Genomic DNA, 17234 nt, shown 5'->3' with positions numbered 1-17234 from the left:
TTTTGTGTTTAAGGTAATATCTTAAAAACTTGGCACATAGAAACTCGCTCAAACTTACACAGATTATTTGTCCTATAACCACCATACTTTATGGAAAGTTTTAAGAAAATCGTACGGTAGAATCCGACATAAACTATTGTCCAAATAACCTATTTTTTAAGTCGGACAGATGACATCTGGGCGACATCTGAGATGTCGCCCAATCTTCTCCATTCATGCCCCCCCCCCCCCTCATTTCAAAAAGAAGGGGGTATATAAATTATATATGAACTACCCCTCAGCATTTGGAAACCCCCCCTCGGCTGATTACGTAATATGTGAACAGTGAACGACCCCTTACCTAATAATAATAATACGAAACTTTCGTCCCCACTCCCGTTACACGAAATTTGCCAGCTGATCCAGAAGTAGGGAAGCCGCGCACGTGACGCGAGAATCTTAGCTCACTGAACACCTTAAAGTCACTGTCCGCATAATCAATTTGTACTCGCGCGTTCCATTGATAGTACTTATAATTTTACTTCCGTTCTAAGGGTACGGTATGTAACTGAAATTTGAGTCGAAAACTATCACTTCCGTCATTGAATGACAATAAAACGTATCGTATTGTAGCACCAGGATTAATTGTTTAAGAAGCGACGTCCTTGAAACACAAGAGCGCAGTATTTTCAGGAGATATATCAATGTTAACATATTTAGAAAACTGCACTCTGAATCCACTGTTTAACATAAATTGAGCTCTTCCGTCGTTTAAAGCATTCTTAGCACATCTACCGATGTGCCATTGCAAGGTCCTATCCAAAACCAGATGTTCTTGTATAATGTTAGATTCAGGGTGTTTCTGGAATGATTCTATCAGTTCGTTCAGAACCTTTTGATTATCTACCTGCAACGTTTCGAGTTTGAAGCAGGTAGCCCAAGCTGAAAGCGAGGACAGCGTGTAGAATTCCTCAGGTTTGAAATGTGTAATGAAGTAGTCCTTCCCCGAGTATGAGTCCCAGGAACACAGATGATGGCAACACAGGGCTATGAGAACGGTAGTCTCGGTGTGCTGACCTGACTGCGCCGCGGCAACAAGTGCTAGGTCTGTTGCACCACCACACAAGTGCTTACAAGCGAAGCAGACTCTCTTGTAATCTCCCAGTCCTGGTACTCCGCTCACATCTATGTCTTTTATGTCCATTTTTAGTCGAATAAAATTACACTTCTGTTTTCTGAAGTAACTGTCGGCCTTTCTGCGACAAGTCTGTTTATCCACAAGAAGAAAGAAGCAATGATTAGCTTTGTAGTGAAACCACTGACTAAGTTTACCAGACCCGGCTCCCAGCTCTACAAAACACGTGTCAGGAAACTTAGTGTCAGCACCATTGTGCACTTGAAAGTTAGAGAGAGCGTTCAACAAGGCTACTTGTTGAGTAGCATGCCTGACCGCTGAGTTGCCCGCATTAGTCCCTATCTGGAACAAGGGTCTGTATTGCTCTAGATCAGTAACAGTTTCCGTAGTTTCTGTCTTACACACTTTACTCTCCACTCCGTACTCAAGAAGCTTCAAACACGTTCCAATTAGTTGCTGTATAGAAAGTTTAGATAAGGGCTCTCTCCTTAAATCCTGGATTGCGTGCGGAGGGGGTAGGTTAACGTTAGCTTTAAAGTAAGGTTCTGAAGTGTAGTCGAACTTAAGGGCATTGCACACTTTAACATGCTGTTGTAGCTTAGCAGCGCTGATGAAGTGTGCGGGATCCAGGGGACAGGGCACCCTATCTGACAGTTCCTCAGTGTAGAGTGAGGCGTGTCCTGCACAGTAGGTGCTGTTCTTCAGGGGCGTCATCTTACAGCGGCGCTTCTTACGCTCCACATAGTGCGCGCAGCAAACTGCACCTTCACTCCTTACCATGGCCATGTGCCCAGTCTGAAATGTGCGGTATATAATATATAATATATGCAGTTTTAACGGGTGTATTACAGCGGAAATTTGTTTTATTTATTGACTTCCTTTACTTAGCCTTCCTTTACGCTTTTATGGATTGAAGATAATGTTATAGAATTAGGATAAATCGTAATTAGGATCGTCATACGTATTCTGCCGTTTCAAAACTATGGAGATGGAATGCAGCATATCTAATACACGCACTGGTAACAGTACCATCATCACAGTGAGACAACGAATTTAGAATATTTCACCTTCGGATGGTAATAAAATGTAGTAAACGTACATTATTATTATAGTTATTCAGAAACGCTAAATCGAATTCATTCATATTCGCATCATAATATATATTTTACAGTTCCAATTACATATTAGACATAAAAATGTATAAACTCTCGGACCATGCTATTAATACTAAAGAACTTCGCATATTTCCATCAGACTGCTCCAACAAGCATTCGGGTATGATTGATCTTATATCATCGAGCTTACCAAATCTGTTAAAATATCATGTAATAACTGCAATTGATATGCGAAATAGTAAGATAGATTATTATTAATTATTATCATCATATTATCAAAGTAGAGGGAATACAAGTGGACTCTTTCATTGATAACAAGTTCTCATACTCTGATCTGAAGTTATCGTACAGAGTTGTGAGCGCGTTACAAAGTTCCACAATCTGTCCGGCTGACTGGTCTATATTACTGGCGTCTAGACGACTACTCTTATACTTCTCCACATTACTAATGTACACTGTCAGCTGGGACAGTACTCTACCCAGCTGCTCAAACGTTTTTACAGCGTATTTCTGGTAGCGGGCCTCTATAACCAGCCTTCCTTCCTCTAGCGGACACTTGAGTCTGTCTACTAGAGTGTCTCTGTTATCCAGTATTAGAGTTAGACACTCACACACCTCCTCCGCACTACTCTCTATCTCCCCCATACTCCCCACACTTAGCAGTGCCGCGTTGGTCTTGTACAGGTTCCTGTGCAGGACCTCTAGTTCTGTGGAGTGGATTGCTTCTGTTAGATATGAGATCTCTTTCAGGGCTGATATTATCTTGAGGGAGGGATTGTCAGAGATGTCCTCCTCCGTTATGTTACCATGACAACTCTGGCTTCTTAAGATGGAGAGTAGGCTTCCTTCTGGAGTGTCAGTGGTCCATGGGTTAGACATGGTGCCTGGCAAGGTACGTTAATTAGTAGGGAGTATAAGTATACACTACTACATGGGTTAGACATGGTGCCTGGCAAGGTACGTTAATTAGTAGGGAGTATAAGTATACACTACTACATGGGTTAGACATGGTGCCTGGCAAGGTACGTTAATTAGTAGGGAGTATAAGTATACACTACTACATGGGTTAGACATGGTGCCTGGCAAGGTACGTTAATTAGTAGGGAGTATAAGTATACACTACTACATGGGTTAGACATGGTGCCTGGCAAGGTACGTTAATTAGTAGGGAGTATAAGTATACACTACTACATGGGTTAGACATGGTGCCTGGCAAGGTACGTTAATTAGTAGGGAGTATAAGTATACACTACTACATGGGTTAGACATGGTGCCTGGCAAGGTACGTTAATTAGTAGGGAGTATAAGTATACACTACTACATGGGTTAGACATGGTGCCTGGCAAGGTACGTTAATTAGTAGGGAGTATAAGTATACACTACTACATGGGTTAGACATGGTGCCTGGCAAGGTACGTTAATTAGTAGGGAGTATAAGTATACACTACTACATGGGTTAGACATGGTGCCTGGCAAGGTACGTTAATTAGTAGTAACTAACTGGTTAGTTGTATACAATTGCAGTTTTATTTATCCGTTAATTTATCTATCAATTTATGAGTGAATACCTAATAATTAAATGATAATAGTATAACTTACAGAGCACATATTTCCATCCCAGCAACATGTATTTAATTCATTTACTTGTTTCTCTAAACACCTCACACATTATTTATGTAGAATGTGTTAAAAGTACATTTGCAACACCAATAAAATACAGCAGAGTTTACAGGAGAGGTTGTTAAGAATTGGGGTGTTAATAAGTTGTCAACAGTATTATATAATGTGTCATCATGAAGTATTATATACTGTGTCATCATGAAGTATTTGTATTGCTCCATCACTACATCTTTTGTTAGATATGACCTCAATCTACTAGTACACGCCCAGCAATAAGTTCTTATCACTTGTAATACAGTACAGAGGGGGGGGTCTTATCACTCGTAATACAGTACAGAGGGGGGTCTTATCACTCGTAATACAGTACAGAGGGGGGTATTATCACTCGTAATACAGTACAGAGGGGGGTCTTATCACTCGTAATACAGTACAGAGGGGGGGGTCTTATCACTCGTAATACAGTACAGAGGGGGGTCTTATCACTCGTAATACAGTACAGAGGGGGGTCTTATCACTCGTAATACAGTACAGAGGGGGGTCTTATCACTCGTAATACAGTACAGAGGGGGGTCTTATCACTCGTAATACAGTACAGAGGGGGGTCTTATCACTCGTAATACAGTACAGAGGGGGGTCTTATCACTCGTAATACAGTACAGAGGGGGGTCTTATCACTCGTAATACAGTACAGAGGGGGGTCTTATCACTCGTAATACAGTACAGAGGGGGTCTTATCACTCGTAATACAGTACAGAGGGGGGTCTTATCACTCGTAATACAGTACAGAGGGGGGTCTTATCACTCGTAATACAGTACAGAGGGGGGTATTATCACTCATAATACAGTACAGAGGGGGGTCTTATCACTCGTAATACAGTACAGAGGGGGGTCTTATCACTCGTAATACAGTACAGAGGGGGGACTTATCACTCGTAATACAGTACAGAGGGGGGTCTTATCACTCGTAATACAGTACAGAGGGTGGTCTTATCACTCGTAATACAGTACAGAGGGGGGTCTTATCACTCGTAATACAGTACAGAGGGGGGTCTTATCACTCGTAATACAGTACAGAGGGGGGTCTTATCACTCGTAATACAGTACAGAGGGGGGTCTTATCACTCGTAATACAGTACAGAAGGTCTTATCATTCGTAATACAGTACAGAGGGGGGTCTTATCACTCGTAATACAGTACAGAGGGGGGTCTTATCACTCGTAATACAGTACAGAGGGGGTCTTATCACTCGTAATACAGTACAGAGGGGGGTCTTATCACTCGTAATACAGTACAGAGGGGGGTCTTATCACTCGTAATACAGTACAGAGGGGGGTCTTATCACTCGTAATACAGTACAGAAGGGGGTCTTATCACTCGTAATACAGTACAGAAGGTCTTATCATTCGTAATACAGTACAGAGGGGGGTCTTATCACTCGTAATACAGTACAGAGGGGGGTCTTATCACTCGTAATACAGTACAGAGGGGGGTCTTATCACTCGTAATACAGTACAGAGGGGGGTCTTATCACTCGTAATACAGTACAGGGGGGGGTCTTATCACTCGTAATACAGTACAGAGGGGGGTCTTATCACTCGTAATACAGTACAGAGGGTCTTATCATTCGTAATACAGTACAGAGGGGGGTCTTATCACTCGTAATACAGTACAGAGGGGGGTCTTATCACTCGTAATACAGTACAGAGGGGGGTCTTATCACTCGTAATACAGTACAGAGGTTCTTATCACTCCTAATACAGTACAGAGGGTCTTATCACTCGTAATACAGTACAGAGGGTCTTATCACTCGTAATACAGTACAGAGGGTCTTATCACTCGTAATACAGTACAGAGGGGGGTCTTATCACTCGTAATACAGTACAGAGGGTCTTTTCACTCGTAATACAGTACAGAGGGGGGTCTTATCACTCGTAATACAGTACAGAGGGGGGTATTATCACTCGTAATACAGTACAGAGGGGGTCTTATCACTCGTAATACAGTACAGAGGGGGGTCTTATCACTCGTAATACAGTACAGAGGGGGGTCTTATCACTCGTAATACAGTACAGAGGGGGGTCTTATCACTCGTAATACAGTACAGAGGGGGGTCTTATCACTCGTAATACAGTACAAAGGGGGGTCTTATCACTCGTAATACAGTACAGAGGGGGGTCTTATCACTCGTAATACAGTACAGAAGGTCTTATCATTCGTAATACAGTACAGAGGGGGGTCTTATCACTCGTAATACAGTACAGAGGGGGGTCTTATCACTCGTAATACAGTACAGAGGGGGTCTTATCACTCGTAATACAGTACAGAGGGGGGTCTTATCACTCGTAATACAGTACAGAGGGGGGTCTTATCACTCGTAATACAGTACAGAGGGGGGTCTTATCACTCGTAATACAGTACAGAGGGGGTCTTATCACTCGTAATACAGTACAGAGGGGGTCTTATCACTCGTAATACAGTACAGAGGGGGGTCTTATCACTCGTAATACAGTACAGAGGGGGGTCTTATCACTCGTAATACAGTACAGAGGGGGGTCTTATCACTCGTAATACAGTACAGAAGGTCTTATCATTCGTAATACAGTACAGAGGGGGGTCTTATCACTCGTAATACAGTACAGAGGGGGGTCGTATCACTCGTAATACAGTACAGAGGGGGGTCTTATCACTCGTAATACAGTACAGAGGGGGTCTTATCACTCGTAATACAGTACAGAGGGGGGTCTTATCACTCGTAATACAGTACAGAGGGGGGTCTTATCACTCGTAATACAGTACAGAGGGTCTTATCATTCGTAATACAGTACAGAGGGGGGTCTTATCACTCGTAATACAGTACAGAGGGGGGTCTTATCACTCGTAATACAGTACAGAGGGGGGTCTTATCACTCGTAATACAGTACAGAGGTTCTTATCACTCCTAATACAGTACAGAGGGTCTTATCACTCGTAATACAGTACAGAGGGTCTTATCACTCGTAATACAGTACAGAGGGTCTTATCACTCGTAATACAGTACAGAGGGGGGTCTTATCACTCGTAATACAGTACAGAGGGTCTTTTCACTCGTAATACAGTACAGAGGGGGGTCTTATCACTCGTAATACAGTACAGAGGGGGGTATTATCACTCGTAATACAGTACAGAGGGGGTCTTATCACTCGTAATACAGTACAGAGGGGGGTCTTATCACTCGTAATACAGTACAGAGGGGGGTCTTATCACTCGTAATACAGTACAGAGGGGGGTCTTATCACTCGTAATACAGTACAGAGGGGGGTCTTATCACTCGTAATACAGTACAAAGGGGGGTCTTATCACTCGTAATACAGTACAGAGGGGGGTCTTATCACTCGTAATACAGTACAGAAGGTCTTATCATTCGTAATACAGTACAGAGGGGGGTCTTATCACTCGTAATACAGTACAGAGGGGGGTCTTATCACTCGTAATACAGTACAGAGGGGGTCTTATCACTCGTAATACAGTACAGAGGGGGGTCTTATCACTCGTAATACAGTACAGAGGGGGGTCTTATCACTCGTAATACAGTACAGAGGGGGGTCTTATCACTCGTAATACAGTACAGAGGGGGGTCTTATCACTCGTAATACAGTACAGAGGGGGGTCTTATCACTCGTAATACAGTACAGAGGGTCTTATCATTCGTAATACAGTACAGAGGGGGGTCTTATCACTCGTAATACAGTACAGAGGGGGGTCTTATCACTCGTAATACAGTACAGAGGGGGGTCTTATCACTCGTAATACAGTACAGAGGTTCTTATCACTCCTAATACAGTACAGAGGGTCTTATCACTCGTAATACAGTACAGAGGGTCTTATCACTCGTAATACAGTACAGAGGGTCTTATCACTCGTAATACAGTACAGAGGGGGGTCTTATCACTCGTAATACAGTACAGAGGGTCTTTTCACTCGTAATATAGTACAGAGGGTCTTATCACTCGTAATACAGTACAGACGGTCTTATCACCCGTAATACAGTACAGAGGGTCTTATCACTCGTAATACAGAGGGTCTTATCACTCGTAATACAGTACAGAGGGTCTTATCACCCGTAATACAGTACAGAGGGTCTTATCACTCCTAATACAGTACAGAGGGGGGTCTTATCACTCGTAATACAGTACAGAGGGTCTTATCACTCGTAATACAGTACAGAGGGTCTTATCACTCGTAATACAGTACAGAGGGTCTTATCACTCGTAATACAGAGGGTCTTATCACTTGTAATACGGAGGTTCTTATCTTACTCAAATTAGGAGACGAGTACCCCAAACTCATCATCATAGTGTAACAATACGGGGACCTAATACTAGGACCTAATACGGGGACCTAATACAAGGACCTAATACGGGGACCTAATACGGGGACCTAATACGGGGACCTAATACAAGGACCTAATACGGGGACCTAATACGGGGACCTAATACGAGGACCTAATACTAGGACCTAATACGGGGACCTAATACGGGGACCTAATACAAGGACCTAATACGGGGACCTAATACTAGGACCTAATACTAGGACCTAATACGGGGACCTAATACGAGGACCTAATACTAGGACATAATACGGGGACCTAATACAAGGACCTAATACGGGGACCTAATACTAGGACCTAATACGGGGACCTAATACAAGGACCTAATACGGGGACCTAATACGGGGACCTAATACGGGGACCTAATACGGGGACCTAATACCAGGACCTAATACGGGGACCTAATACTAGGACCTAATACTAGGACCTAATACGGGGACCTAATACCAGGACCTAATACGGGGACCTAATACGGGGACCTAATACGGGGACCTAATACTAGGACCTAATACGGGGACCTAATACGGGGACCTAATACGGGGACCTAATACGAGGACCTAATACTAGGACCTAATACGGGGACTTAATACGAGGACCTAATACTAGGACCTAATACCAGGACCTAATACGGGGACCTAATACGAGGACCTAATACGAGGACCTAATACGAGGACCTAATACTAGGACCTAATACGAGGACCTAATACGGGGACCTAATACTAGGACCTAATACTAGGACCTAATACGGGGACCTAATACTAGGACCTAATACGGGGACCTAATACTAGGACCTAATACTAGGACCTAATACTAGGACCTAATAGTAATACTAGGACCTAATACTAGGACCTAATACGGGGACCTAATACTAGGACCTAATACGGGGACCTAATACGGGGACCTAATACAAGGACCTAATACGGGGACCTAATACTAGGACCTAATACTAGGACCTAATACGGGGACCTAATACGAGGACCTAATACTAGGACATAATACGGGGACCTAATACAAGGACCTAATACGGGGACCTAATACTAGGACCTAATACGGGGACCTAATACAAGGACCTAATACGGGGACCTAATACGGGGACCTAATACGGGGACCTAATACGGGGACCTAATACCAGGACCTAATACGGGGACCTAATACTAGGACCTAATACTAGGACCTAATACGGGGACCTAATACCAGGACCTAATACGGGGACCTAATACGGGGACCTAATACGGGGACCTAATACTAGGACCTAATACGGGGACCTAATACGGGGACCTAATACGGGGACCTAATACGAGGACCTAATACTAGGACCTAATACGGGGACTTAATACGAGGACCTAATACGAGGACCTAATACGGGGACCTAATACTAGGACCTAATACGAGGACCTAATACTAGGACCTAATACGAGGACCTAATACGAGGACCTAATACTAGGACCTAATACTAGGACCTAATACGAGGACCTAATACTAGGACCTAATACGAGGACCTAATACGAGGACCTAATACTAGGACCTAATACTAGGACCTAATACGGGGACCTAATACTAGGACCTAATACTAGGACCTAATACCAGGACCTAATACGGGGACCTAATACGAGGACCTAATACGAGGACCTAATACGAGGACCTAATACTAGGACCTAATACGAGGACCTAATACGGGGACCTAATACTAGGACCTAATACTAGGACCTAATACGGGGACCTAATACTAGGACCTAATACGGGGACCTAATACTAGGACCTAATACTAGGACCTAATACTAGGACCTAATAGTAATACTAGGACCTAATACTAGGACCTAATACGGGGACCTAATACTAGGACCTAATACGGGGACCTAATACTGGGACCTAATACCAGGACCTAATACTAGGACCTAATACTAGGACCTAATACTAGGACCTAATACTAGGACCTAATACTAGGACCTAATACTAGGACCTAATACGGGGACCTAATACCAGGACCTAATACTAGGACCTAATACCAGGACCTAATACCAGGACCTAATACTAGGACCTAATACTAGGACCTAATACGGGGACCTAATACCAGGACCTAATGACATGATGGTTGGTGATAACAGACAATGTAGCTCTCTCGGCACGGGAGAAGCTCTCTTATCTCTGAGTAATCTGAGCCGTTATGTTAGGTGGTGAGTGGAGTGAAGTAGTACAATACACAGACTGTGTGGGGGGAGGCAACACACCCAGTACAGTACACACGCACACGCACATTCCTCTACACTTCTTACAGAGCTGATGTTCTGTAACAAAATACTGCTAGCACTAGTTAAAAAGGAATTCACATGGTGACTGAGTAAAGTAGGGCGAGTTGTTCAGATAGGTACACAGGAAGCCACACAAGTATAATAGTATATCATTATACTAGCATAAGTAGTACATATTATAATGTATATTTATCACTTTGACGCGACTAATTCTCTCAGATTGCAAATGTGCCACCGGCGATATTTGGCAAATTTTCCAAACAATTTTCCATTTTTAAGTGCATGAAAGGCAGGTGGTATATAATTATATAAGACGCTTGAAACGCAATTTGAGAAGCTACAGATACTGGGGATTGGGAACCATGTTACACTTTCGTTATCCCCGAGAGGCCCGGTATAGAGAGGTTTGACTGTAGAGTAAACTGTGACATAAACTGAAATGTGCACATATATTTGTAATTTTATTTCTGTCCACGAGTTAGATAATTGCGTTAACAATTCAGAATCTAACATGAGCTACGTATGTAGTTATTAAGTTCTTCCTTTTTTTTTAACAATAAAACCGTAGAAATTAGAAGGATTTCAAAACATCAAATTACCAATTATAATTATCGAATTGCCTTTCAAGGCTCAACAATTCCCGGAATTCATTTTACTAGATTACGGCGATTCAGTCCAACTCACCAACTGCGAACATACTCAAAAGGTAATAGTGTGTTCATGTTACTTTAAAGGTAAAATAATGAACTGAAGTGTAAATAGTTGGTAAACTAATGTGAGTGTAGGATCAGAAGAAGAATATTACGCAACAAAGTATAATGACGTCATTATAATGACGTCACTATATGCACGCTCACACTGTGGTCTTATATTTAACATTAACTTTTAACCCGGCTTTTACAAACAGTGTAAACAACACTAAGCTTGGCCCGTACAAAAAGTGGAAACATCTCCTAAAAACGATACGTATATATTGGATCAGCACTAGAACAATTAATAATGATTGTAAGTTAAACATAAAAATTTAAATCGGTAAAAATCATATATAACAAAAATTACAAATTGCACGTGCCTCGTCAACAGAAACACACTGTATGAAATCATCAATCTAAGAAAGTTACTTCAGTGTATCCGATTATAAGTGACAGGCATGTATTGAAAGAGTCAAATATTCTATCAATATCAGAAACCTAGTCTTAAAATGTAAAATTTGTAAGACAAAAAACTTACATTAATATCGAACTTTTATCAAGCGGTTAAAACCATTTTGTGCAACTTGTTATCACACAGTTGAAAATACAGAACTAGTACAAAAATACAATCGCTTCGAAACACATTCTGTGGTGATCTTTATCAAAATAGTTTAATGCTAAGCCTAAGGGACATTTTAATTTTAAAAATCTTCCAAAAAAACAAACTGAAAATGTCATCGTCAATGGAAGGTAAAGAATTTAGTTTTAATTTACCACAAAGATGAACTATGATGGAATAAGAAAGCTACACAATATATCAAATATAATATCTAGTTGATTGTTAGGACGCACAGCTATACGTTAAAACACACTTTTCAACCAAAATACTCCGAGAAATAAGCGGACATTGTTTGTACACCTGGAGGGGGGTTTGTACAGTAAAACTGAGCAAACATTTTCTCACTCAGACAATTTGTGCAGATTTTAATAATGTCATTAGTTCATTGTAATACTAGGGAAATGACGGCGCAGCAGAGGCTCGCGTGCGCGCAGCACGGGCTTGCGTGCGCGGTACGCAAAGCTTTGCGTACGGGTGGGTTTGTGTGTGTCTTGCAAGGTCCAATATTCGACACACAAGCTACTGTATCTGTACATTACAACAGTAGACAAGGCTGCTTCTTATCTTTCTTCTTCTTGGGCTCCAAAACTGCTTTTATCGCCTCGTCGAACACTTGCTTCAATCCTTTCTGAGTCAGAGCACTGCACTCCACGTACTTCACTGAACCTATTTCTTTCTGAAATAAATTAGTGGCTAAGAAAATAACCCTACATGAGGAAGATAAAGTTAAACAAATGGGCAGCAGTCATAATAAGCAGGTTGTAAACTACAGTTTACACAGTTTACACAGCTTACATTTTCACATGATGCTTTTTACGACACTCGACAAAAGAAAAGAAGATTATTTTGGTGGGACTATTTGAAGATTGTGGGTGGACACCCATCACTACATGAGATAGTGGGTGGACACCCATCACTACATGAGATAGTGGGTGGACACCCATCACTACATGAGATTGTGGGTGGACACCCATCACTACATGAGATTGTGGGTGGACACCCATCACTACATGAGATTGCGGGTGGACACCCATCACTACATGAGATTGTGGGTGGACACCCATCACTACATGAGATTGCGGGTGGACACCCATCACTACATGAGATTGTGGGTGGACACCCATCACTACATGAGATTGTGGGTGGACACCCATCACTACATGAGATTGTGGGTGGACACCCATCACTACATGAGATTGCGGGTGGACACCCATCACTACATGAGATTGCGGGTGGACACCCATCACTACATGAGATTGCGGGTGGACACCCATCACTACATGAGATTGTGGGTGGACACCCATCACTACATGAGATTGTGGGTGGACACCCATCACTACATGAGATTGTGGGTGGACACCCATCACTACATGAGATTGCGGGTGGACACCCATCACTACATGAGATTGTGGGTGGACACCCATCACTACATGAGATTGTGGGTGGACACCCATCACTACATGAGATTGTGGGTGGACACCCATCACTACATGAGATTGTGGGTGGACACCCATCACTACATGAGATTGTGGGTGGACACCCATCACTACATGAGATTGTGGGTGGACACCCATCACTACATGAGATTGTGGGTGGACACCCATCACTACATGAGATTGCGGGTGGACACCCATCACTACATGAGATTGCGGGTGGACACCCATCACTACATGAGATTGCGGGTGGACACCCATCACTACATGAGATTGCGGGTGGACACCCATCACTACATGAGATTGTGGGTGGACACCCATCACTACATGAGATTGCGGGTGGACACCCATCACTACATGAGATTGCGGGTGGACACCCATCACTACATGAGATTGTGGGTGGACACCCATCACTACATGAGATTGTGGGTGGACACCCATCACTACATGAGATTGTGGGTGGACACCCATCACTACATGAGATTGTGGGTGGACACCCATCACTACATGAGATTGCGGGTGGACACCCATCACTACATGAGATTGCGGGTGGACACCCATCACTACATGAGATTGTGGGTGGACACCCATCACTACATGAGATTGTGGGTGGACACCCATCACTACATGAGATTGTGGGTGGACACCCATCACTACATGAGATTGTGGGTGGACACCCATCACTACATGAGATTGTGGGTGGACACCCATCACTACATGAGATTGTGGGTGGACACCCATCACTACATGAGATTGTGGGTGGACACCCATCACTACATGAGATTGTGGGTGGACACCCATCACTACATGAGATTGTGGGTGGACACCCATCACTACATGAGATTGTGGGTGGACACCCATCACTACATGAGATTGTGGGTGGACACCCATCACTACATGAGATTGTGGGTGGACACCCATCACTACATGAGATTGTGGGTGGACACCCATCACTACATGAGATTGTGGGTGGACACCCATCACTACATGAGATTGTGGGTGGACACCCATCACTACATGAGATTGTGGGTGGACACCCATCACTACATGAGATTGTGGGTGGACACCCATCACTACATGAGATTGTGGGTGGACACCCATCACTACATGAGATTGTGGGTGGACACCCATCACTACATGAGATTGTGGGTGGACACCCATCACTACATGAGATTGTGGGTGGACACCCATCACTACATGAGATTGTGGGTGGACACCCATCACTACATGAGATTGTGGGTGGACACCCATCACTACATCAGATTGTGGGTGGACACCCATCACTACATCAGATTGTGGGTGGACACCCATCACTACATCAGATTGTGGGTGGACACCCATCACTACATCAGATTTTTATGGTATGGTTACTTTATGCTGTACTAAACTAAAAATGTAACTGATGTTCAACTCACCTCCAGCGAGAAGCCCTGAGCCTGGGTGACTGGACTTTGTTTGCTCTGTTTCAGTTTGTCCAGAGTGTTCTTGTCGTCTCGGAGATCTAGCTTGGTTCCCACCAGCACAATGGGGGTGCTCGGACAGTGGTGTCGTACCTGGGGAGTGGGCGCTATATGCTACTACAAGTCATCACGCTTAGATCATTACATTCTAGTTATCATTATAGCAAGTTTTCACAATTTCTATAGAGTTGCGCACCAAATCAGTAAAAATAGTTGGAAGAACGTAAAAATGACGGTGTAAAGTTTAACAGTGGCAACTAGAGGATGTTTATCTGACAGACTAACTATTAGCACACTACTACACTACTACACTACTACACTACTACACTACTACACTACTACACTACTACACTACTACACTACTACACTACTACACTACTACACTACTACACTACTACACTACTACACTACTACACTACTACACTACTACACTACTACACTACTACACTACTACACTACTACACTACTACACCACTACACTACTACACTACTACACTACTACACTACTACACTACTACACTACTACACTACTACTACACTACTACTACACTACTACTACACTACTACTACACTACTACTACACTACTACTACACTACTACTACACTACTACTACACTACTACTACTACTACACTACTACACTACTACACTACTACACTACTACACTACTACACTACTACACTACTACACTACTACACTACTACACCACTACACTACTACACTACTACGCTACTACACTACTACACTACTACACTACTACACTACTACGCTACTACACTACTACACTACTAGTTACTACTAGTTACTACTACACTACTACACTACTACACTACTACACTACTAGTTACTACACTACTACACTACTACACTACTACTACACTACTACACTACTACACTACTACACTTTACTACACAAGAAGATTCTTATATTTTGGCATAACCCTCAATCAACTTTTCCGATCACTCGGCTAGGTCGACTGAGGAGACATTACATAGATGTGTAATTTCGAATACAGGAGTCACGTGACTCGCGACAACAGAGACTAACCTCAGGATGCCATTTAACTCTGACATTGCCGTAGGAATGAGGGTTCACGATTGAGAAACATACCAGAAACACATCTGTTTGGGGGTAGGATAGAGGTCGTAACCTGTCGTAATCTTCCTGCGATTAGTAGGTAGGTAGTTACAGATTCAGAGTCTGGGTTAATATAAAAGATAATTACAGAATAAGTAGGTAGTTACAGAGTAATGTTTCCTTAAGTCTGGGTAGAGTTAATTACTTATTATACTACTACACTAGGTATTATAATGATATGTGATGCCAACTTTCTTACATAACTATAGATTAATGGGTTAGAGGAATCCTAATTCTCTTTCATCAAATGTAAAACTTACGGTTGTTACTCAACTTAATATTGTTGTTACTCAACTTAATATTTTTGTTACTCAACTTAATATTAAAAGTGGTCAACCTAAGGGACTAGTCAATAGTCATAATAACAATAATTTAATTTTAACATAATTTAAAATCAAATGCACTCCGTTTTACAATTTTTGTACAAATTGTCCCTCTCAGAATGGAAGTTTTTCATAGTCCCACTACTCTAGACTCTAGAGTCCCGTGTAGTAATTTTAGACTAAGATAACAATTAACATAGACCATTAAGAGGCAGTGAGTTACTGTAATGAAGCGTTTACAAGGTCTGACTAACTAATGTAAGATATAATTGTGTGTAGGTTGTTATCTCAAGGATTATAAAGTAGGCCTACCTGTCCAGCGGTATCCCAGAGCCCCAGGTTAATAGGTCTGCCGTTGATCATGACGTTGGTGCTGTAGTTATCGAATACAGTAGGTACATACTCGCCGGGGAAAGCGTTGGAAGTGTAAGAGATGAGGAGACAAGTTTTACCAACCGCTCCGTCACCAACCACTACACACTTGATATTCTGCATCTTGTTACAGCTATTGAGGATGTGACAGTTAGAAGATGTTACAGTTATTGAGGATGTGACAGTTAGAAGATGTTACAGTTATTGAGGATGTGACAGTTAGAAGATGTTACAGCTATTGAGGATGTGACAGTTAGAAGATGTTACAGCTATTGAGGATGTGACAGTTAGAAGATGTTACAGCTATTGAGGATGTGACAGTTAGAAGATGTTACAGTTATTGAGAATGTGACAGTTAGAAGATGTTACAGCTATTGAGGATGTGACAGTTAGAAGATGTTACAGCTTGTTATGATTAATCATGCGCAGATAAATACAGAAATAAAAGTTAAAGAATCCCTATTTTTTTAAATGGTGCATTTCGGGTATCATCAATCTTCAAAAGGTGACATACTTTTAAGGGTGTAGTCGGTTTACGCAAAACATAGCGGAGCGACAAGTTTAGAGAAATACACAGTGTTGACTGGTGTAATCCGAGTAGCCTTTGCCCTTCCTTCTTCTCTTAGATCAGACACTATCTCAGTAGGTACATGTACACTGTACAGAGAGAGAGAGAGAGAGATTGTACATTATATTGGTGCTGAGTCACCACCAATACAGTCTCACATTTCAGT

At 42.4% G+C, this 17234-nt stretch overlaps 2 protein-coding genes across 2 annotated transcripts; both read right to left on the bottom strand.

Annotated features, from left to right (window-relative positions):
* Window positions 1-405: 405 nt before the first annotated feature.
* LOC134818618 (tRNA:m(4)X modification enzyme TRM13 homolog) lies at window positions 406-1910 on the bottom strand. The gene has a single exon (XM_063828260.1). It carries the CDS (start codon window positions 1898-1900, stop codon window positions 629-631), a length of 1272 nt encoding a protein of 423 aa, XP_063684330.1. The 5' UTR covers window positions 1901-1910; the 3' UTR covers window positions 406-628.
* A 9125-nt stretch (window positions 1911-11035) lies between these two features.
* Window positions 11036-16856, bottom strand: LOC134810931 (ras-related C3 botulinum toxin substrate 1-like). The gene is made up of 4 exons (XM_063818006.1): window positions 16441-16856; window positions 15716-15832; window positions 14624-14761; window positions 11036-12451 (listed from the first exon to the last, which is right to left on the bottom strand). The coding sequence occupies exons 1-4, from the start codon at window positions 16621-16623 to the stop codon at window positions 12311-12313; spliced, it is 579 nt and encodes a 192-aa protein (XP_063674076.1). The 5' UTR covers window positions 16624-16856; the 3' UTR covers window positions 11036-12310.
* Window positions 16857-17234: the final 378 nt, after the last annotated feature.

Source organism: Bolinopsis microptera, chromosome 1 (assembly GCF_026151205.1).
Source record: "Bolinopsis microptera isolate Bmic1 chromosome 1, MBARI_Bmic_1.0, whole genome shotgun sequence".
NCBI classification, from domain to species: Eukaryota; Metazoa; Ctenophora; class Tentaculata; order Lobata; family Bolinopsidae; genus Bolinopsis; species Bolinopsis microptera.
The sequence above is the reverse complement of the archived record's forward strand: the minus strand, read 5'-3'. Positions and strand labels throughout refer to the sequence as shown.